General features: G+C 42.6%; 1 protein-coding gene across 4 annotated transcripts in view; it reads right to left on the bottom strand.

Annotated features, from left to right (window-relative positions):
- Positions 1-363: 363 nt before the first annotated feature.
- MOB3B (MOB kinase activator 3B) overlaps positions 364-24,591 on the bottom strand; it is a 213,583-nt gene continuing 189,355 nt past the window's right edge. For 3 of the 4 annotated variants that reach the window (XM_050761651.1, XM_050761653.1, XM_050761652.1), the window contains exon 4: positions 9,808-14,458. In XM_050761651.1, coding sequence (XP_050617608.1) covers positions 14,429-14,458 — 30 coding nt within the window. In that variant the 3' untranslated portion in view covers positions 9,808-14,428. Of the gene's footprint in view, positions 8,984-9,807; positions 14,459-24,591 lie in introns of those variants that run through there. The other variant, XM_050761655.1, reaches the window with a different exon arrangement.

The raw sequence follows: 24,591 nt of genomic DNA, 5'->3' as shown, positions 1-24,591 counted from the left end.
ATACTGGCTGTTATTAGAATCATCTGTATTACAAAGTAACTGTAAATAATGCTATTAATATAGCAAAATTAAATACAGAATTTACATATACATCTATTGTTTCAAATATGTTATCTTATTCTTCCAAAATGATTATAAGTTTGCAGTTCTAAAATTCGAGGTATGGCACAATTTAATAAACTACCTAATGTGACACATATATGGTAGTGGCAAGCCAGAGATTAAAACCCAGGTTTATCTACTCTGATCAGTGAAGTTTTTCTATGATCCAGTTTTATTATCTTTATATGCCAGGTTATCATCAAACTTAATATTGAATCTTACTGCAGGAAAAAAGTATGTACAACATTCATCTGTTGAGAAGCTAAACTATATGCTTGATGTCTTCCTGGAAAATTCTGTAATAGGATAAAGGAACTTCTGCTAAAATGCAAATGTGTGCATGTGTGTTTTCTTGTTTTATTTTTCTTTGCCCATTTTTATTTATTTTTATTTTTTGTTATACATTAAGTTCTGGGATACATGTGCAGAACGTGTAGGTTTGTTATAGGTATACACATGCCATGGTTGTTTGCTGCACCCATAAACCTCTCATCTATATCAGGTATTTGTCCTAATGCTATCCCTCCCCTAGCTCCCAACCCCTGACAGGCCCCAGTGTATGATGTTCCCCACCCTGTGTCCTTGTGTTCTCCTTGTTCAACTCCCACTTATGAGTGAGAACATGCAATGTTTGGTTTTCTGTTCCTGTGTTAGTTTGCTGAGAATGATGGTTTCCAGCTGCATCCATGTCCCTGAAAAGGACATGAACTCATCCTTTCTTATGGCTGCATAGTATTCCATGGTGTATATGTGCCACATTTTCTTTATCCAGTCTTTCATTGATGGGCATTTGGGTTGGTTCCAAGTCTTTGCTATCGTGAACAGTGCTGCAATAAACATACATGTGCATGTGTCTTTATAGTAGAATGATTTATAATCCTTTGAGTATATACCCAGTAATGGGATTGCTGCATCAAATGGTATTTCTGCTTCTAGATCCTTGAGGAATCACCACACTGTCTTCCACAATGGTTGAACTAAATTATACTCTCACCAACAGTGTAAAAGCATTCCTACTTCTTCACATCCTCTCCAGCATCTGTTGTTTCCTGACTTTTTAATGATCACCATTCTAACTGGTGAGAGATTGTATCTCATTGTGGTTTGATTTGCATTTCTCTAAAGACCAGTGGTGACGAGCTTTTTTTCATATGTTTGTTGGCAGCATAAATGTTTTCTTTTGAGAAGTGTCTGTTCATATCCTTTGCCCACTTTTTAATGGGTTGTTTGGTTTTTACTTGTAAATTTGTTTAAGTCCCTTATAGATTCTGGATGTTAGCCCTTTGTCAGATGGATACATTGCAAAAATTTTCTCCCATTCTGTAGGTTGCCTGTTCACTCTGATGATAGTTTATTTTGCTGTGCAGAAGCTCTTTAGTTTGATTAGATCTCATTTGTCAATTTTGGCTTTTGTTGCCATTGCTTTTGGTGTTTTAGTCATGAATTCCTTGCCCATGCCTATGTCCTGAATGGTATTGCCTAGGTTTCTTCTAGGGCTTTTTTTTTTTTTTTTTTTTTTTTAAGACGGAGTCTCGCTCTGTTGCCCAGGCTGGAGTGCAGTGGTGCCATCTTGGCTCGTTGCAAGCTCCACCTCCTGGGTTCACACCTTTCTCCTGCCTCAGCCTCCCAAGTAGCTGGGACTATAGGCGCCCGCCACCAAGTGTGGCTAATTTTTTTGTATTTTTAGTAGAGACAGGCTTTCACTGTGTTAGCCAGGATGGTCTCGATCTCCTGACCTTGTGATCCGCCTCCCAAAGTGCTGGAATTACAGGCATGAGCCACTGTGCCTGGCCCTCTTCCAGGGCTTTTATGGTTTTAGGTCTTACCTTCAAGTCTTTAATCCATCTTGAGTTAATTTTTGTACAAGGTGTAAGGAAGGTGTCCAGTTTCAGTTTTCTGTATGTGGCTAGCCAGTTTTCTCAACACCATTTATAAAATAGGGAATCCTTTCCCCATTGCTTGTTTGTGTCAGGTTTGTTAAAGATCAGATGGTTGTAGACGTGTGATGTTATTTCTGAGAACTCTGTTCTATTCCATTGGTCTATATATCTGTTTTGGCACCAGTACCATGCTGTTTTGGTTCCTGTGGCCTTGTAGTATAGTTTGAAGTCAGGTAGCATGATGCCTCCATCTTTGTTCTTTTTGCTTAGGATTGTCTTGGCTATGCAGGCTCTTTTCTGGTTCCATATGAAATGTAAAGTAATTTTTTTTTTTTAATTCTGTGAAGAAAGTCAGCAGTAGCTTGATGGGGATAGCATTGAATCTATAAATTACTTTGGGCAGTATGGTCATTTTCACAATATTGATTCTTCCTATTCATGAGCACGGAATGCTTTTCCATTTGTGTCCTCTCTTATTTCCTTGAGCAGTGGTTTGTAATTCTCCTTGAAGAGGTCCTTCATATCCCTTGTAAGTTGTATTCCTAGGTATTTTACTCTCTTTGTAGCAATTGTGAATGGGAGTTCACTCGTGATTTGGCTCTCTGTTATTGGTGTATAGGAATGCTTGTGATTTTTGCACATTGAGTTTGTATCCTGAGTATAGGGAAAAGAAAGAGAGATTAGACTGTTATTGTGTCTATGTAGAAAGTGAAGACATAAGAAATTCCATTTTGACCTGTACCTTGAACAATTGTTTTGTTGACATGTTGTTAATTTGTAACTTTGTTCCAGCCACTTTTTCCCAACTTTGAGCTCACAAAAACATGTGTTTCATGGAGTCAAGGTTTAAGGGATTTAGGGCTGTGTAGGATGTGCCTTGTTAACAAAATGTTTACAAGCAGTATGCTTGGTAAAAGTCATTGTCATTCTCCATTCTCGATAAACCACCGGCACAATGTACCGGGAAAAGTCGCAGGGACCTCTGCCTTGGAAAGCCGCGTATTGTCCATGGTTTCTCCCCATGTGATAGTCTGAAATATGTCCTAGCGGGATGAGAAAGACCTGACTGTCCCCCAGCCCGACACACGTAAAGGGTCTGTGCTGAGGTGGATTAGCAAAAGAGGAAAGCCTCTTGCAGTTTAGACAGAGGAAGGCCCCTGTCTCCTGCCTGCCCCTGGGAACTGAATATCTCGGTATAAAACCCAATTGTACATTTGTTCAATTCTGAAATAGGAGAAAAACTGCCCTATGGCGGGAGGCGAGACATGTTGGCAGCAATGCTGCTTTGTTATTCTTTACTCCACTGAGATGTTTGGGTGGAGAGAAGCGTAAATCTGGCCTATGTGCATATCTAGGCATAGTGCCTTCCCTCGAACTTATTTGTGACACAAATTCCTTTGCTCACGTTTTCTTGCTGACCTTCTCCCCACTATCATCCTGCTCTCCTACCACATTCCTCTTGCTAAGATAGTGAAAATAGTAATCAATAAATACTGAGGGAACTCAGAGACCAGTGCCGGTACAGGTCCTCCACATGCTGAGCGCCAGTCTCCTGGGCCCACTGTGGTTTCTCTATACTTTGTCTCTGTGTCTTATTTCTTTTCTCAGTCTTTCATCCCACCTGACAAGATATACCCACAGCTGTGGAGGGGCAGGCCACCCCTTCACCTGAGATTTTGCTGAAGTTGCTTCTCAGCTTAAGGAGATTTTGGGCTGAGACGATGAGGTTTTCTTTCCTTTTCTTTTTTTTTTTTGAGACAGAGTCTTGCTCTGTTGCCCAGGCTGGAGTGCAGTGGTGTGATCTCCGCTCACTGCAAGCTCTGCCCTTGGTTCACGCCATTCTCCTGCCTCAGCCTCCTGAGTAGCTCGGACTACAGGCGCCCACCACCATGCCTGGCTAATTTTTTTTTGTATTTTTAGTAGAGACGGGGTTTCACAGTGTTCACCAGGATGGTCTCCATCTCCTGACCTTGTGATCCGCCCACCTAGGCCTCCCAAAGTGCTGGGATTACAGCGTGAGCCACCGAGGTTTTCTAAATATACAATCATGTCATCTGCAAACAGAGACACTTTGACTTCCTCTTTTCCTAATTGAATACCCTTTATTTCTTTCCTTGTCTGACTGCCTTGGTCAGAATTTCCAATACTATGTTGAATAGGAGTGGTGAGAGAGGGCATCCTTGTCTTGTGCTGGTTTTCAAAGGGAATGCTTCCAGTTGTTGCCCATTGAGTGTGATATTGGCTGTGGGTTTGTCATAAACAGCTCTTATTATTTTGAGATGCACTCCATCAATACCTAGTTTATCGAGAGTTTTTAGCATGGAGTTGTGTTGAATTTTATTGAAGAGCTTTTCTGCATCTATTGAAATAATCATGTGGTTTTTGGCATTAGTTCTGTTTATGTGATGGATTACGTTTACTGATTTGCGTATGTTGAAACAGCCTTGCATCCCAGGGGTGAAGCTGACCTGATCGTGGTGGATATGCTTTTTGATGTGCTGCTAAATTGTTTGCTCCTATTTTACTGAGGATTTTCATATTGACGTTCATCAGGGATATTGGCCTGAAATTTTCTTTTTTTGTGGTGTCTCTGCCAGATTTTTGTATCAAGATGATGCTGGCCTCATAAAATGAGTTAGGGAGGATTCCCTCTTTTTCCATTGTTTGGAATAGTTTCAGAAGGAATGGTACCAGCTCCTCTTTGTACCTCTGGTAGAATTCGGCTGTGAATCTGTTGGTCCTGGGCTTTTTTTGGTTGGTAGGCTATTAATTACTGCCTCAATTTCAGACCTTTTATTGATCTATTCAGGGATTTGACATCTTCCTGCTTTAGTCTTGTGAGGGTGTATGTGTCCAGGAATTTATTCATTTCTCCTAGATTTTCTAGTTTATTTGTGTAGAGGTGCTTATGGCATTCTCTGACGGTAGTTTGTATTTCTGTGGGATCAGTGGTGATCTCTCCTTTATCATTTTTTATTGTATCTATTTGATTCTTCTCTCCTTTCTTCTTTATTAGTCTGGCTAGTGATCTATCTATTTTGTTGATCTTTTTTAAAAAACAACTCCTGGATTCATTGATTTTTTTGAAGGGCTTTTCTTGTCTCTATCTCCTTCAGTTCTGCTCTGATCTTAGTTATTTCTTGTCTTCTGGTAGCTTTTGAATTTGTTTGCTGTTGCTTCTCTTGTTCTTTTAATTGTGATGTTAGGTGTTGATTTTAGATCTTTCCTGCTTTCTCCTGTGGGTATTTCATGCTATAAATTTCCCTTTAAACACTGCTTTAGCTGTGTCCCAGAGATTCTGGTACGTTTTCTTTGTTCTCATTGGTTTCAAAGAACTTCTTAATTTCTGCCTTAATTTTGTTATTTACCCAGTAGTCATTCAGGAGCAGGTTGTTCAGTTTCCATGTAGTTGTGCAGTTTTGAGTGAGTTTCTTAATCCTGAATTCTAATTTGATTGCACTGTAGTCTGAGAGACTGTTTGTTATGATTTCCATTCTTTTGCATTTGCTGAGGAGTGTTTTACTTCCAATTATGTGGTCAATTTTAGAATAAGTGTGATGAGGTGCTGAGAAAAATGTATATTCTGTTGATTTGGGGTGGAGAGTTCTGTAGATGTCTATTAGGTCTACTTGGTCCGGAGCTGAGTTCAAGTCCTGAATATCATTAATTTCCTGTCTCATTGATCTGTCTAATAATGACAGTTGGGTGTTAAAGTCTCCCACTATTATTGTGTGGAAGTCTAAGTCTCTTTGTAGGTCTCTAAGAACTTGTTTTATGAATCTAGGTGCTCCTGTATTGGGTGCATATATATTTAGGATAGTTAGCTGTTCTTGTTGCATTGATCCCTTTACTATTATGCAATGCCCTTCTTTGTCTCTTTTGATCTTTGTTGGTTTAAAGTCTGTTTTATCAGAGATTGGATGGCAACCCTTGCTTATTTATTTATTTTTTATGTTTTATTTGAAACGGAGTCTTGCTCTGTCGCCCAGACTGGAGTGCAGTGGCGCGATCTCGGCTCACTGCAAGCTCTGCCTCCTGGGTTCATGCCGTTCTCCCGCCTCAGCCTCTGGAGTAACTGGGACTACAGGGACCTGCCACCATGCCCAGCTAATTTTGTTTTTGTATTTTTAGTAGAGACAGGGTTTCACCATGTTAGCCAGGATGGTCTCAATCTCCTGACCTAGTGATCCGCCAGCCTAGGCCTCCCAAAGCATTGGGATTACCGGTGTGAGCCACCATGCCCGGCCACAACCCCTGCTTTTCTTTGCTTTCCATTTGCTTGATAAATATTCCTCCATCCCTTTTTTTCTGAGCCTATGTGTGTCTTTGCATTTAAGATGGGTCTCCTGAATACAGCACACTGATGGGTCTTGATTCTTTATCTAATTTGCCAGTTGGTGTCTTTTAATTGGGGCATTTAGCCCATTACATTTAAAGTTAATATTGCTACGTGTGAATCTGATCCTGTCATTGTGATGCTGACTGGTTATTTTGCCCGGTAGTTGAATCACTTTCTTCATAGTATCGATGGTCTTTAGAATTTGCTATGTTTTTTGCAGTGGCTGGTACCGGTTTTTCCTTTCCACGTTTAGTGTTTCCTTCAGGAGCTCTTGTAAGACAGGCCCGGTGGTGACAAAATCTCTCAGCATTTGCTTGTCTGTAAAAGATTTTATTTCTCCTTTGCTTATGAAGCTTAGTTTGGCTGAATAGGAAGTTTTGGTTTGAAAATTCTTTAAGAATGTTGAATATTGGCCCCCACTCTCTTCTGGCTTGTAGGGTTTCTGCCGTGAGATCCGCTCTTAGTCTGATGGGCTTCCCTTTGTAGGTAACGCGACCTTTCTCTCTGACTGCCCTTAACATTTTTTCCTTCATTTCAACCTTGGTAAATCTAACGATTATGTATCTTGGGGTTGCTCTTCTTGAGGAGTATCTTTGTGGTGTTCTCTGTATTTCCTGAATTTGAATGTTGGCCTGTCTTGCTAGGTTGGGTAAGTTCTCCTCGATAGTATCCTGAAGAGTGTTTTCCAACCTGGTTCCATTCTCCCCTTCACTATCAAGTAAACCAGTCAAATGTAGGTTTAGTCTTTTCACATAGTCCCATATTTCTTGGGGCTTTGTTCATTGCTTTTCATTCTTTTTTCTCTAATCTTGTCTTGACACATTATTTCATTAAGTTGATCTTCAATCTCTCATATCCCTTCTTCCACTTGACTGATTTGGCTATTGATACTTGTGTCTGCTTCATGAAGTTCGTGTGCTGTGTTTTTCAGCTCCACCAGGTCATTTATGTTCTTTTATCTAAACTGGTTATTCTAGTGAGCAATTCCTCTAACATTTTTTCAAGGTTCTAGCTTCCTTGCATTGGGTTAGAACATACACCTTTAGCTTGGAGAAGTTTGAAACCTACTTCTGGAAATTTGTCAAACTCATTCTCTGTCCAGTTTTGTTCCCTTGCTGACGAGGAGTTGTGATCCTTTGGAGGAGAAGAGGTGTTCTGTTTTTTGGAATTTTCAGTCTTTTTGCACTGGTTTTTCCTCATCTTCATGGATTTATCTAACTTTGGTCTTTGCTGTTGTTGATCTTCGGATGGGGTTTTGGTGTTGATGTCCTTTTTGTTGATGTTGATGCTATCCCTTTCTGTTTGTTAGTTTTCCTTCTAACAGTCAGGTCCCTCTGCTGCAGGTCTGCTGGAGTTTGCTCGAGGTCCACTCCAGACCCTGTTTACCAGGGTATCACCAGGGGGAGGCTGCAGAACAGCAAAGATTACTGCCTGTTCCTTCCTCTGGTAGCTTCATCCCAGAGCGGCACCCTCCACATGCCAGCTGGAGCTCTCCTGTATGAGGTGTCTGTTGACCCCTTCTGGGAGATGTCTCCCAGTCAGGAGGCATGGGGGTCAGGGACCAACTTGAGGAGGCAGTCTGTCCTTTAGCAGAGCTCAAGTGCTGTGCTGGGAGATCTGCTGCTCTCTTCAGAGCCGGCAGGCAGGGATATTTAAGTCTGCTGAAGCTGTACCCACAGCTGCCCCTTCCCCTAGATGCTCTGTCCCATGGAGATGGTAGTTTTATCTATAAGCCCCTGACTGGGGCTACTGCCTTTCTTTCAGAGTTGCCCTGCCCAGAGAGGAGAAATCTGGAGGCAGTCTGGCTACAGCAGCTTTGCCAAGCTACAGTGGACTCCACCCAGTTCAAACTTCTCAGCTGCTTTGTTTACACTATGAGGGGAAACCTGCTTACTCAAGCCTCAGTAATGGCGGACACCCCTCCCCCCACCAAGCTTGAGCACCCCAGGTCAACCTCAGACTGCTGTCCTGGCAGTGAGAATTACAAGCCAGTGGATCTTAGCTTGCTGGGCTCCATGGGGGCGGGATTTGCTGATCTAGACCACTTGGCTCCCTGGCTTCAGCCTTCTTTCCAGGGGAGTGAACATTCTGTCTCGTTGGCATTCCAGGTGCCACTGGGGTATGAAAAAAAAACTCTTGGAGCTAGCTTGGTGTCTGCCCAAACGGCCGCCCAGTTTTGTGCTTGAAACCCAGGGCCCTGGTGGTGAAGGCACCCGAGGGAATCTCCTGGTCTGCCAGTTGTGAAGGACATGGGAAAAGCATAGTATCTGAGCCAGAGTGCACCATTCCTCCCGGTACAGTCCCTCATGGCTTCCCTTGGCAAGGGGAGGGAGTTCCCTGACCCCTTGTGTTTCCTGGGTGAGGCGACACCCCACGCTGCTTTGGCTTGCCCTCCATGTGCTGCACCTACTGTCTAACCAGTCCCAATATCAGCTGGGTACCTCAGTTTGAAATGCAGAAATAACTTGCCTTCTGTGTTGATATCTCAATGCAGAAATAACTTGCCTTCTGCGTTGATCTCTCTGGGAGCTGCAGACTGGAGCTGTTCCTATTTGGCCATCTTGCCAGCCACCCGTGTGTTTTCAAATGAACTTTGAATTAGTTTTTGTAGAATTAGCAGTTTTCCCTTTATTTACCTGTTCTAGGACCATTGCAAGACAACCTATTAAAGAAATAAACTAAGCATTAAAAAAGACAGATTAGATAATAGTTATATGTTTTTTATTTGTGACATTTGAATATCCAAGCTCACATATAACTGATTTCCTAAATATCCTTTAGTTTTATGTTGCTTTTCTAATTGATTTGTTAGTTTTCCTTATAGTCAAATGCTTAATACAATCATAAATGGAACTAAAAATATAGTCAACATTTCTTTTTCTGATGTATGTAAAAAAGATACAGCAAAACTCTGAAATCAGATCACTGTAAGCTAGTAAAACAGGTGAATTATTTGATTAGAAATGGACTCTTCCTTCATAAGTTACGCAAATCTTTATGTAGTCATTGAAAATTCTTACTCAGAATTAATACCTGCCCAGAAGGAAATAGCCTATTATAAAAGCTTTTTGTTAATGTATTTTTTTAAGGCAGGAAAACAATCATTATTTCCAAACACACTTTGTCTGTCTAATTCTAGGAGAGAATCAACAATTTCTTCAAGGTCCAAAATGATAACAACAAGAATGACAACAGTGTTAACCAAATGATACCTCCAACTCCTTTTAGTGATTGTGCCTAGGTACACATTTCCTCAAAGATAATGGCCATACTTTTCCTACAATGCTTTTGTTTTTGTTTTCTCACAGTGTGATACTCATGGAGTATGGAAGGGACATAAGGTTTAGAGACCATAGGAAGCAATTTGCTTCCATCAATGACCAGAATGATGGATTGACATAAATCAGCACAAAAAGATAAGAGTAATTCTATTCAGGTCCCTTAATGTTTTGCCAATTAAAGGGGTAGTTTAAAAAAAAAAAAAAAAAACAACAACAGTGTAATCTTTAGCAGGGACGTTAAAGGGAAGAAGTCAGGAAGATAAACCAAAATGATTGAATATGATAAAGAATTTTGCATGGCGATTAAAATAGAAAACCTATAAATGTAGAAAAAGCAGGTCTGGACTTAGCAAAGAGACAATATAGTTTGGAGAAAGGCATGAAATAAGTTCTCTTCATGTTCACTGCTGGTCACATCCATAACAGAGAGTGATGTGGAGAGCTTTGGGAAGGTTTCACGTTGAGTTACATCAATGGTCAACAATGGTGCAACAAGACTCCGTAGAGGATGCCACCCTAGGAGAACTGCAAGGGAAAGGAGGCCGAAGCACAACTGGTAATAGCCTTCAGATATTTAATGGATACGCAAATAAAGCTCTGATTAATTATATTTTCACTTATCTTATTATATATCATCTTTGGACCTTTCTAAAAGTGGGACACTAGAAAAGATCTACTGAAACTCAAAGAGAATACTTCAGCTCGAGTTGAATGGAACTCAAGATGTTGTGGAGGGTTCAGTGGGTTGGTTATACCAAAGAATGCTGTAGAATTTCCATGCCTGAAGATCTGTAAGAGTATAATTTTTTCACCAGGGAAGTTACTGGTATGGTTTGAGAGATAGAAGGAATTGATTAAGATATCTCTCAAAGTTTCTTCCACTTAACCTGGCTCTGAGACTCTGGGTCTTTGGAAATGAGAAAATACCCAGGGAAGAGAAAAACGAACAATTTAAGAAACAGGAAATGACTCTAGATCAGTATTTCTCAATGATAGCCATTTAAGACATTTTCTTTCCTAATCATCTCTTCCTTGCACCATCACCATGAAAGTTTAATACCACGTAAATACTTTGTATCTGTTTATGTACTTGTGGTCCTTTGGAGGGTCACAACCCACCGTACTATCTGAGGGTTTTCCCAAAAAAACCAACTGACAATTAGGGAGTGTGTGCTCTCTATAAATAAACTATGGGCCCAAATGGAGGTCATTGAAGATGGGAGAAAAAATAAAAGCGTTGAATATTTCACCTCTGGCTACAGGGAACATACAAATCCTCACTTGCCCACGCACTCACATATTGCCTGCACATGAAAACTTCCTTCTTCCCCTCCCTCCTGTTACATGGAAAGGAATGAATGCTTTGCTACTGCTATATCATCTGACTGCAATGACTATAATATTTTGGGGATCCTGGACCTCCTTGAGAACATTAAGAAATGAATGTATGTATGCACAGCCCTCATACTCTATAAATGTACGTGTCCTGAATTTCAGAGCTTAATAATGAATTATGGAACTTGATAATGATTGGATCAGGCAGACAACACCTGATCAGTCCTAATATCAGAAAAGAGACAAATAGACACTATGTGCTTCCTGAGCTGGGGCAGTAGGAAGGAAACAACATTACACATGTAGTTGTCTTGGAAAAAAACATGTAACCTGTATCTCGTAATGAGGAAACAATCAGTAAAAAAGTCTAGATTGTGGGACATTCTACCAACTTGCCTGAACTCTTTAATAATGTCAGTGTCATGAAAGACACACCACACACACACACACACACTGCACATCATACACAAACACCATCCCACCACCCACTACTCAGACACACACAAAAGGGCAACTCTAATCGATTAAAAGAAACAAAACAGAATGACAACTACATGTGACGTATAATTCTTGATTGAACCCTGGATTTTAAAATAAACAGCTATAAAGGATATTTTGGGGACAACTGGAGAATTTTGAATATGGATCATATATTAGATTTATACAGTATCAGTGTTCAGTTTCATGGGTGTGAAAATGTTGCAGATTTATAGGACAATGCTCTTATTAAAAGGAAGAATATGATGAAGTATTTTACATTTTCATGATGTCTGCAACTTATTTTCAGAAGGTTCAGGAATAAGAATGTGTATTTACAGTGAGAAAGAAAATGTGAGGCAGGTGCGGTGGTACATGCCATAATCCTGACTACTCAGGAGGCTAAGGTGGAAGATCACTTGAGGCAAGGGGTTCAAGGCCGGCTTGGGTAAAATAGGGAGAGACCCCTTCTCTTAAAAAAAAAAAAAGGAAGAAAAGAAAACAAGGCAAAATGTTAACAACTAATACACTAAAGGATGTAAGGGTACTCACTATTATCTTTCAACTTTGAAACTTTTACTTAAAAATTTCCCAAAACTAAAACGAAAGTAGAAAAAGAAGGAGAGTAGGACAGGTTAGGAAGACGAAGGAGGGTTGTCAGTCTCTGACCCAGAGGGCTGAAGCTCCATTTTTATAACAGAGATGAACAGTTAGATGCAGTCAAGCCAAGGAGATAAAAATTGACTGCAGAGGTTTTCTTCAGAATGTGCCAAAGTTCTGTGGGAACAGGAACATTCTGTAATTAAAAAAAAAAAAAAAAAAAGAGTAGTTTGCCAGAATTTACCCTAGAAGAGTTCATTAGTGCAATTAACAATATAAGCAGGAGGAAATTGTTCCAAGAAGCTTAAAAACACTTGGATTTTTAAATTGAGTGGAAATTTCATATGCACAGTTAATAAAAAATAACCTTAAAAAGAATGAATAACAAAAGTCTCCAGATTCCAGCCTCCTGCTTGATTATGCATTGCTGAAATGCAGGAACATATTCAACTTTTTAATGCAAAAATCCTGTGGTGTTCCATGGTGCAAGCTACAGAGTTCCTCCGGGGCATGGGTTTCGTAGTCACCTCTCTGTCCCATTGTGCTGCATTCCCATCTGGTAACTGCGTATTGCAGACGCTGGGACTTAGGGGCTCTTATTTCTGTTCTCTGGATCTCTATGATGGTCAGATATTCTTTGGGCCAAAACTGATGTAAGGAAAAAACTTTGCCTATCTTGTACTCTCAAAGTTACTCTGAAAGGAGGAAAAAAGTATGTTAATTGTTGACCAGCGCACAGCAACATGGTGAGGTAGCAGCAATTGGATTCCATGAGATGACCTTTATGAGACACAAAGCAAGGTTCAGGCTGCTTGGTTAGGTCAACAGAGAATGCCTGTGGTACCCACAGAGACAGTCCTTTCTTAGCTTGGACAAAGATTTCATGATTCTAGGCTTTTGTGGCAGCCACAGATGGCTTTAACACATTATGTATAATGAAACAAAATCAGAGTCATTTAGTTATTCTTTAATCATTATTACATTAAAATACACTAATACATTCTTATCTACTTCCCTCCACCAACAAATATTTTGCTAAATTAAAAGGATCACTGGAAGTATTATGACCCCCTCGTCACAGGCAGTCAGAACCACCACGGTTTTGTGAATGAATCAGAGAAGGCAACATTTCATCAACGAAAACTCATTTAAGTTTCAAAAGGCAGGATGTAGTACAGAATGCATTATTCTGACTGTCTTCTGGAATAGAAAAATTGGAAAGGATGAAAGAAGGAAGTTAGCTCCAGCTCCACTGTTACCTTGGCAACCATGGCACAATCACAGGGGCAGACATTAATTTTGTGCTGTAACATAACATGGCAGAGGAACGGGGATTGTGGAGTGGGGAGAGAATGACGGCTGGGTTTAAATGCTCAGAAGGCCAGTGGGGAGGGTTACAAGTCAGTCGTCTGGGTGTTAAATCTACACGTACCAAATAACCAATTTTACTTTTATTTTTTCACTGACATGTTAGTATTATGTAGAGACAGCCACGACTCCCTGCTCTTTAATAAAGAACAAACACTGCAGTAATCATGCCCAAGGCTCCCGCTGATCATTCTTCGTCATTTAGGACTTTTATTATTTCTCTCTTCTGGGAAACAGGAAAGAATATCTTCAACTGAAGAGACAAAGAATGACGGTGGTTATAAAAAATACATTCTGATCAGGTGAACTGGTAACTTGTCAGCTTGACGCTAGTAACCAGTCTCTTCCCTGCAGTTAGAATGTGAAGACCCTGTTTTGGGGCAGAGACAAGCCACCCCATGGAGTGTCCCTGATAAAACTACTTATTAGGGAAATACTATGGATGCCTTGGCAGGGACAGTAGGGGGGTGCGGGGGATGGGGGGTTCAGGTCTCTCAGAGCTCCACAGCCCTGCACAGTGTTAAACCACAGACCAGAGCAGGAGCTTTTAGAGGCCTGAAAGGAAGGTTTATTGCATAAAAACTTGCTGCACATCCAGAGGTCCAAAATTCACCCGGCACTTAGAAAACCAATCACAGAGAAGTCGGCCAGCTGACAAGACAGATAAGTGGAAAAATACAAACAAGCATCTCAGTCTCAAAACCTGAATTCCAGTAAAGCTTAGGCGGCAGGTCACAGGCAGAACTGTGCCATGTGTGGAAGTGCAGAGGCTTCCTCGTGGACAATTCCCCAGCCAGAACAATCAAGGGGCTGGTCCTTCTTTCACGTTGCGGTCTGCTTGGTCCACAGGTCTGGGCTAGCGGCACTCAGAAGGTTAAGAGCACACAAAGTGAGTGGGGGACTGTCTCTCAGGAGTCACTGCTTGCCTCCACCTCTGCTGCTCCTGGGAATAGGTGTGTCATTTAAGCCAGGGTGGTCCACCTCCTGCCCGCTCAGGGCTCCAGGAGGAAACAGCTTTCCTTTCTTCCAAAGGGTGAGGTGAAGCATTAGTGACACATCCTGCTCGTCATCTCTTTCTGGAAAGCAAGGGGAAAAGGATGGTTAGGAGAAACTAAAAGCAGAGCAACGATTTGATGAAGGATCCTGAAAATGCTCTTGGAACCTCGAGAGCCTGTAAATGAAAGGTTGCAAGCACGGTCCATGAATAAGGCTTAGCATGAGGATATGTTCTGTTTGGTCTGCAGAATTTTTTTTTTTTTTCCATTAAGGCACTGTTTAAAAATTTGACTCTTGTATCAAAATTCAGGTTGCTTGCTTTTTCTGAGAACAAGATTTTGGAGCTTCTGAACAACTGGAGTTGAAGAATGGTTGTCCTCTTCAGCAGGAGAATTTGCTTTCCAGTTTGCCCCAGTCCCTGCCACTCCCACCTGACTTCCCAACAGGAGCCATGGAGCACTTATGAACTGATACAGTAATTGGATTGGGACTGCTAGTTTTCTTCGAGTAGGGAAAGATTTCTTTTAAGTTTCAATCAAAGATGGAAAAATAAAGTATACGTGGGTATAAGTCAAGAAAAGCAGGAAGGAGGACTTTTTTTTTTTTTTTTTTGAGATGGAGTCTCCCTCTGTCGCCCAGGCTGGAGTGCAGTGGCGCGATCTCGGCTCACTGCAAGCTCGGCCTCCTGGGTTCACGCCTCAGCCTGGGTTCTCCTGCCTCAGCCTCCCGAGTAGCTGGGACTACAGGTGCCCGCCACCAGGCCCGGCTAATTTTTTGTATTTTTAGTAGAGACGGGGTTTCACCATGCTAGCAAGGATGGTCTCGATCTCCTGACCTCGTGATCTGCCCGTCTCCGCCTCCCAAAGTGCTGGGATTACAGGTGTGAGACACCGTGCCCGGCCGACATTTTTTTTTTTAAATAGAAATGAATAATACACCAAAGTGTCTGACATGCATCACCTGCCTGGCTCTTGTGGGTATTTATAGATCCCGAATGAGCCATCCTTTCTCTTCCCCTGGGGCTCTGCACAGGTTGAGTCTCACGCCTATGGTCTGCTGCTACCACATCCTGCGCCTGCCCCTCTTCATTTGTCAAATTGCCATTCATTTTTCCACCTCAGGTAAGGTGACTTCTATCTGCTGGGAGTCCTTCTTGCACTCCTGCCCCACTCGCTGTGGAGGCAGCCACTCTCTCCTCCTGTGCACACGTTGATTCTTACATGCAGTGTATGAATTTGTACATCTGTGTGTGTGTGTGTGCTGGGGCTCTGGGCATGTCTGTTGGCCCTGCTAGACTGAGAGCTACTAAGTGCCAGGAAAAAGCAGCACTCATTGACTCACCCCATGTGCTTTCATCTTTGTATCACCCGCCCCTGGCACTGTGCCAGGGTAGTGGCTCCTCTTTCATCTCTGAGGATGGTCTGAGGAGCCGGCTAGTAATGAGCCCTGTGCCATTTAGCATCTTGAGAAGACAAGTTTAATGTCATTTTAATTAGATGAATGATCTCCTTCCAAGTTCCACCTGCTGCAGAGCTGACTGCAGCTGCTACATCTCTTGCATACTGACCTGGCCTGCCATACCTGATATAATAGGAAACATTGAGAAAAAGGAGCCTGAGCGTGGGAGTGCCCAGGTGTTCAGAGAAGCTTCCTATTCGAAAACCATACAGATGTGCTGGTTAAAGAAATAACAATAGACAAGGTAGAATCTAGGCACTTTTGCATCTCTGTAATTATTAAATACAGGCAGTTATATATATATGTGTATATATAATTTTAAAAACTTTTTCAATTTTTTATTTTTTTGATAGGGTCTTGCTGTTGCCCAGGCTGGAGTGCAGTGGCAACAGCTCACTGCAGCCTCAACCACTCGGGCTCAAGCTATACACTCACCTCAGACTCCTGAGTAGCTGGGACTATAGGCACACGCCACCACGCCTGGCTAGTTTTTAAATTTGTTGTAGAGACAGGATTTCATCATGTTGCCCTGCTTGGTCTCAGACTCCCGCGCTCAAGCCATCCACCCATCTTGGCCTCCCAAAGTGCTGGGATTACAGGCGTGAACCACTGCACCTGGCTTTTGACTTAATTTTGATGACAGAGATGAGGAAAACAAGACGGAAATGCAACAAGTGCATGTGTGTGTATTTTGAGAGAGAGAGAGAGAGAGGGACAGAAAGAGAAGGAGGGAGAAAGTGTGTTCATGGAATAAACAGAATTTTAGCTTTATTAACTTAATTATTTGTAATAGGTCAGTACTTTTGGAGAGAAAGAAGCTAGCAAATGTTAAGTACCTATAAAATGCCATGTCCTTTGGGGTGGTTATACCATTGCGTCTGTGTAACTCTAAGACAGGGAACTATGACCTCCACTGGACAGAGGAAGAATCCGTTTCAGAGCCAAAGCTATTTGCTCAAGGTAAATGGGTAAGGTACAGAATGCTCAGCAGTAACCGCCGCTTTTATTAAACAGAGGCTTGCTGTTTGCCAGTTCCAGTGTCTACTGCTCTACAGATATTATACTTTGTGAAGTAAGATTTGCCATCTCTACTGTACTGATGAGGAAAAACGTTCAGGAAAGGAGGGTACCTTACCAGGTCACATAGGAAGTTGCAGGCCTAGGGTTTAAACTCAGGTCTACCTGACTGCAAAGGCTGGCTCTTTCTACTACACCATGTGATTGTAGGTAAAAGCCTCTAAGATATTCTTATGAATATGCAATCGGATAATACTGACATATATTAACTGACATATATAATTATAGGTGGTTGCAGTCGTTCATGAATTTTCAAAATGCCACAGATTTTTTTCTTTATCCAGACTGACGCCAGTTAGAATTATAGGCACAATGGGCAAATACCAGAACAATTATGCCACTGAGAGACTATGGACACTAGAAATATGGAAGAGTTTTTTTTTTTTTTTTTTTTTTAAGCAGCAGAGTAACCGTTTCAGAGAGGACAGGGGACTTATTCAAGGTCACTGGGATGCAGGATAAAAACTGTTTCCTGGGATGCCTCTTAAACTAATAAAGGGAATGTATGGTTGAAATAGCAGATCAGAAACTTCAGGAAAGACATTTGAGTTGGATCCATCCTTCAAAGCTCTACAAGACTCTGCAAGCTGTATTCTAGCACTTGCCCACTTGGTGGAGCCAATGAGCTGTTTAAAAAAAAAAAAAAACCAACTCTTTTAAATAAACAAATAGCCAATGCTAGGTTCCATCGCTTTCTTCATGGGAGCCCTGCCGCAGGCATCTAGCAGGGACAAACGAATTCTTCCTCTCTAGAGTGTGGCCAAAGTAACCTCTACCCAGGGTGCTCTTTACAATGAATTTGCCATTGCTGGAGTTACTGAATGCCCTACGTATTAAGGCAGGCCACTAAAGAACTCCAAAACGTGTATTAAAAAGCTTCCGCAGAGGTGATGAGAATCTCCTGAGAAAGTTCCTGGAGACTGTGCTTGGCTTGTATATGAAGATTTTTTTAAACACCTGAATTTTTCAAAATGTGTTCTTAACAGAAGAGTAAAGTAGAATCTCGGTTGTGGTCACTCAGTTTCATTTGTTTTAAAATAAAGCAGTAATTGATTCTATGAAGTCCCTCGTTCTCCACTGTCAACAAAACAAATTTCATCCTCTGAAGCCTGTCAAAGAAAGAGGACCCACCACCCACTGCTCACCTCCTGCTGAATTCCCTCCCACACACCGCATCAGCCAGGCAAAGTAGACTTCTCCAGGTCTCCAACTGGCCAGTTTCTAGTGGTTTCTTATATCTGGTAAATGTTTTCTGCCCTTCTCTCCCTGGCAAATTTTGACATCCTTTAAGATGCAATTTTCAGCTCCTTTCTTGGGTATCCCCATCACTTTGCACACATTTGCATTACATCACATTGGAATTCGTCATTTCAGTTTTGCCTGAATCTGAGAAGAACCATAAAGTTTTTAGTATATTAATGTATGATGAATATTTTATTTAAATTGCATAACAGGATGTATGGTTTGGTCCAGTTATTTTGAGAAAAAATATAAACAAAAATATGGGTCCAATATGATAAATTTATCTTTGGGTGAATACAATTGTGTATGTTTTCTATTTCTAATTTTTGTGTCCTTTGCATAGTCTGAATTTTTAGATATTTTTGATATGCATGAATTTTTTTCCAAGAAAACAAGACCGGTTATTTAAAAAACAAAAAGGAAAGTAGACAGAGACTCCAAACTGAAATCATATTTCACTTTAGAAATGAAGTTAAAATGGCATTTGCCTAGTTTTTGTGGGGATGGTGGAGGTGGATGAAATCAGCCTGTTTTTTACATAAGATACTCAATTTTTTCTGTTCTGATCTAAACATTTTTTAAATTTAAATCTTCTTCATGCACTTGTTAGCAATTGGAAGAAGTTTTTGATAGCCATTGAACAAACTTCCGTGAACTTTGAGAGTCAAATCTTACTCTGATCTCAGTGTACCCATTTTTATAAGCGGTAGTTAGTGGAGGGGTAGGTAATAATGATTCAGAGAAGTAAAATGACTTATTCCAAGTCACACAAATACTCTCTGACTTAGGCAAGACTACAAGGAAATCAGTGCTCTCAGTTTACTGTACTACATCATCACACATTTTAGTAATCTAATTTTCTTTTATTTTGTTGAGACAGAGTCTCACTCTGTCGCCCAGGATGGAGTGCAGTGGCGCCATCTCAGCTCACTGCAAGCTCTGCCTCCTGGGTTCAAGCAATTCTCCTGCCTCAGCCTCCAAAGTAGCAGGGACTACAGGTGCCCGCCACTATGCCCGTCTAATTTTTTGTATTTTTAGTAGAGACGGGATTTCACTGTGTTAGCGAGGATGGTCTCAATCTCCTGACCTCATGATGAGCCTGCCTCAGCCTCCCAAAGTGCTGGGATTACAGGCGTGAGCCACCGCGCCTGGCCCAAGAAGCTAATTTTCATGTGGAACATATAAAGAACACCACTTGATGTTTACTAGGGGTCAGTCATCATGCTTGCACAGCAATTTTAATAAGTTAACTCTAGGTATTATGAAACAAGCGCCAAAAAGCAATGACATCATCACAGAGTCATAGGCTGCTGTTAGAGCTGGGAGGAAACATGGGCGCCACCTATCCAACAGTTTAATTTCAGAGATGTGGCAACTCAGACCATCAGAAAGTAAGCGACTTCCCTAATGTGGCAAAACTAATTAGTGGCAGAACCAGGACTGCTGGCCTGTGGGCTCTCTGACTTCACATCAATTCGAAGGAGGCAATTTGTGTAAACAAGGATTTCTTAGAGCTGGCTTGATGTGCTGCAGGTAAAATCTTTATCATCTTACAATGCTCCTAAACTCCGTTAATGGCTTTTGATAGTTTTCAAACCAAGTCTCCACCGTAACATACAATGCTCTTCCTGATCTGGACTCCTCTCAGGCACTCAACCTCATCCCCCATTAGTGGCCGACATTCCTTCTCGCCCATGGAACCCACAACAGCTTCCATATACATGCTCCTCTCTTCCCAGAAGACCCTTCTCCCATCGCCACTACGCTTTAACACTCTCGACCAGCTGTCATCTCCTTAGGGACACCTTCTTCTACCCCCCACCCTGTCCCCAAGGAATCCTAGGTGCTCCTATTCCAGATTCCCTCAGTGCCCATGGCACCTTTCCCACTGTTCTACGACCGCTTATCACATTCCTGGTTTCAGCACCAGGCTGCTCTTGAAGACAGAAACCCTATCTTGTATTTGTGTGGACCCTGGTGCTCAAGACCTGGCACATACTAGGTGCTTAAAAAATATTTAATTAAACTGAAATCCAACGAAGAGGAACACTTACTAGGTCTACAGACCCTAGTAAAATGAGAGGTGGAAGGAAACACGCATTTCATACCTACAATGGTGAAGGCACTTAGGCTTACTTAGCGCACTCTCTCACAACTTTATGAACTAGGCATCACTTTTGCTAATTTACAGATGAGGAAAAGGAGGCCCAGAGATTTGAAGTAACTTGAGCAAGTTCACCCAGCTAGTCAGTGTAAGAACAACAATTTAGTGGACTGAAAACCAAAAATAAGCAAATAACACTCTGCTTCCATTCCCCTGCTGGAGGGGGAGTAAAAGAAAAGGAGTGAGGCTTTTTGTATCTGTTGTACAATATATAAGTGGGGGAAGAGCTACCACAGCGGCATTTCAAAACCCATGTCTTCTTTTAATTACCAGCTTCCTGCTAACTCTGAGACACCAGGAGAAAGGGGGAGGAAGAAATACTTGAAACAAAAAATAATCAAGGAAGAAAAGCAGCACGAAGAGATGTAGAAGGCTCCGCACTGTGGTAAGGAGCAGGAGAACTCTTGGTGCTGGAAACTTTAGAAAAATGACCTTTATATACATGGACTCCTGCCCCTAGTAACCACCATTAAACAGCCAATGGCTTAAAGCAGGGCAGTGAGCAGTACACCTCTCTCAGGGCCACATCTGACATTATGTTGCGTACTTCTCACTGCCCATTTTTAAGCCATTGGATGTTTAATGTTGGCTACTAGGGGGAGGAGTTCATGTATTTAAAGGAAATCGGGCTCTCCTCTAACACAGCGCGCCTGCACACATGTATAACACATGTGCACACATCCCTGAAGTAATGAAAATAGAACAGAAAGTAGGAGAGACTCATCTCCCCCAGCACCTTCTCCAATAATGCAGCGTCATCAATACATTTTAAAAGTAAAATCAAATGTGATTTTGCTGAAAAGACATGAGGAAAGCGGCGAGTCCCCTGGAAAACGCCGTCAAAGGGTGTTGCTCATTTCACAAAGTGCCTCCCTGCCCATTAATCAGCAATGCAGCCTCAGTCCCAGCTACCGGCCCCATGCTGGAGCTTGGCCCTGTGGCCTGTCGTCAGCCCCATCTCTGCTCAGATAGGGACACACCTGGAAAAGTGCAGCAGAAGTACAGGAGCCACATTTCTGGCTGGGCTGGGGGTGGACAGCACCAAAACCCTACAACTGGGAACAGTTTCATTCCCCACAGCAAGGCTCAGGCCCTCTAGGGGTGAGCCCAGGTCAGAGAGGACTTTCTTGATGCCTTTCATCTCACAAATTTTACTTCTTAGAGACTTAAACATCTCCAGATTGTACCCATATTTCATTTGCTTCTTCTGTGATGGGTGTGGATTGAGAACATTGCCCATCTTGAAAATTCCCTCTCTCATGGCTTTCCCCTGCCCTTTCCGCCTCCATTCCAAACAGCTGTGCTGGCAAGGTCTATGCCAAGGTTTCACGGCCCCCTCCCAACAGGGTCCTCAGCCCCTGCCAGCACTCACTTCCCTCAGGCCACGTTTCCACACTCAATGTTACACCAACATTTTGCTATTTCCTTATCTCAAGATCTAACCCACTTATAGCAAAAGCAAGTCCCTCTGGACTGGGTAGTTTTCCTGGGGAGTGATGAGGATGAGACCAAAGAAAATGAGCTGGCATCAGCAAAGGATTCGGGTTCTCAGCTATACCGCGTGGGCCCATTTGAAATCATCTCAGACTGTAGACAGGGACAGCAATCAGTGAGGTTTCTTCTAGTGTCGTGGCACTATGAGAGGCATGGTGATACTGCTGTCAAAAGAATCCCAAGGCAAGGGCAGGTGTGCTTTCAGGGGCTGTGGTATTGTGGTAAGGCATTCGATGATCAAAATCAAAACCAACTGTTCTCTCTGAATCGTCCAGTTTGAAGGGCTCAGAATTCCTCATGGCACCATGCTGCCTGTGGTCCTAGAGGTAACAGCCACATGATTCCAGTGTGCACCGAGGCCCAGAAGCACCACTCTCTAATCCCTGCTGGTGTCATCAAGAGCACTGGCTAGAAAGGTACTGCTGAAGGTCCAGGGAGGAATAAAACTGTTTTCCTGCATCTCCATTTCCTACCAGATCAAGTCCTCCACTTCCCATGACTTGCAAGGATTTCTGGATCTGCTTCCCGCCCCTGTCTGCCGCCTTGCACACACCTTGCTTCTGTGTATCCTGCATCTTTGCACGCTTGTTCCTTCTGCATGGAGAGCCCTATTTCCTTGTTTCGTCCAGAGCACTCCAGTTCCTCTTTCCCAGTCCAGCTTGGGTGTGGGTGAAGCTTACAAGCCACCAAGATGGGAAACAGAGCAATTCCCAGAAAGGGAGCAGAACTCTGGGTGTGATGAAAGAGAGAAAGAGGATCCCAGCAGGGCCCCAGAGCTGGTTGCTAAGAATGTGCCCTGGCAGCCGGCTCTTCTTCAGACGGGGGTGCAGTTCTACTTTGAAGGGGAGTGTCTCGCTTCAAGGAAGACCCAGGAAAACCATCAGGCTGCTTGCTGCAGGGAAATCTCCAGAAAAATAGAGAAGAGAAAAAACGAAAAGAAAAACAAACAAGCAAATACAAAACATCCCAAACAACTCTCCAGCCAAGTCCATGTGCAAAGCGGGAACTGTGGAAGGGGGGTACAACAGCAGGGCAGCTCTTGCCTGGCTTCGGGCACAGGGAGGCCAGTGTGTCGCTGTCGGGACCACAGCTGTCCAAACGAGGCTGACTCCCCACTTCCTGTGGTGTTTCTCTTTTCACTTTCTAGAATCTAAATCGCTGTATGTATCAGAGGAAACAATGGCCTTTTCCCAAATGCCTCGGCAACTCCAGGGGAAGGACCCCTCCCACCCCGACTCGGGTGGACAGGCAGGTAACTCTACAGGTGGGGCCTCCTGGGGCATGACTTTCTAAGGATCCCTCAGTTGCACCCATGGTGCACAGTGAGGGTGAGTCCAGGACCGCTTAATCTGCTTTCCTAGACCATTCCCTGCTGTTTCTGTGAGGCTGTGGAGGGACTGCTGCAGGTCAGGGATCCCTGGGAACCCTCAGGGACAACCTTCCTGCCATGCCCTCCCCCGAGGCTCAGGGCACTTCATTCTTGCCCTCAAGGCCTTTTCTGCAGTGGCCACGTTGGTGGGGCTTCCTGCCTGGAAGCTTGTTTTCAGAGAAGGGTAAAGGGACCAGGAGTCAAGGGTGGATTCCTTAGGCGAGGTTCAGGCATGAGGCCTAAACATTTTTTAAAAAATTATTTTCTTTGTAATGTAGTCGTGTCTGTTTCACAGCATTTGGGAGACAGAATTCCAGTAGGGGCTGACATCAGCCACTTCAAATTTATTTTGGAACTAGGCTTTATCGGTATAAGTAACTTGAGAAATGAACGAATGAATGAATGAAGCTGTGCCGGGTCACAAGAGTCAGAGTGAACAAGATGGGGCAGTGATAAGAGAGCCATAATTAACCAAAGTGTCTTGTGTTCCGAATGAAGTAGTTCCCATCATTTCCTGTACCTTTTCTGTGTGCCAGGCACTGTGCTCAATGCTGGACATCACTCATTCAGTCCTTACATCAGTCTTATGGGATAAGTGGTATCATCCTTATTTTACAGAGAGATTACAGTAGAGGTTAAGTACCTCGGCCATGGTCACATCACCAGTAATTACCCTGGCCAAGGTTGAAACTTGAAAATCCATCCTCCTAACCAGTCCACTATATCCTGAGCCATCGTGCTGAATATATCTTCATTCATATCTACACGTGCTGTTTCAGTTGAGTATCTGAATCAGTGGCCGTACTACACCAGCATGGGTCACGGGAGCAGGGACTCGGCTGGCGGGACCATTCCCAGGAGGCCCACAGCCAGGGCTGCTGTCTTCCTTTGCTAGCATCCCAAAGTCTGAATTCTTATAAGGCATGCAGGGCAGCCAGTCTACAAAAATATTTTTTTAAATTTCCCCAACTCTAAGCATACACAGGATCCAACCAGCAAACAGGAATTAGAAATGTTCTTTCTGCTCTCTTTTAGGAATGTGGGTGGCAAATAAGCCAAATGAAATAAAAATAGAAACAAGGCAGGCCAGACTTCCCTAAACCACACAGAACAATATTTATTTGATTAATTCTGTTCCTAAACAACAGCCCACATTACTGACATGGAGGGCGTTTCCACGATGGAGGGGTATGTGTGCGTGAATGTGTGCACATATGTTCAGGCTCCCAAGTGCACATAGACGTATGTACGGCTAGATAAACACACACACTCGCCACCCATGGAGAATATTTATTCATACCGATACAAGAATCAAATTGCTCTCTTTTTCCAAACCCTGCAAACATTAAAAATAAGTCACTTTATGTAAACATATTCAGCCTCCTGATTTACATTGTTTCTTATAAAGG

Source organism: Macaca thibetana, chromosome 15 (assembly GCF_024542745.1).
Source record: "Macaca thibetana thibetana isolate TM-01 chromosome 15, ASM2454274v1, whole genome shotgun sequence".
Lineage (NCBI taxonomy): Eukaryota > Metazoa > Chordata > Mammalia > Primates > Cercopithecidae > Macaca > Macaca thibetana.
Note: the sequence above shows the minus strand (reverse complement) of the source record. Positions and strands in the feature narration are given on the sequence as shown.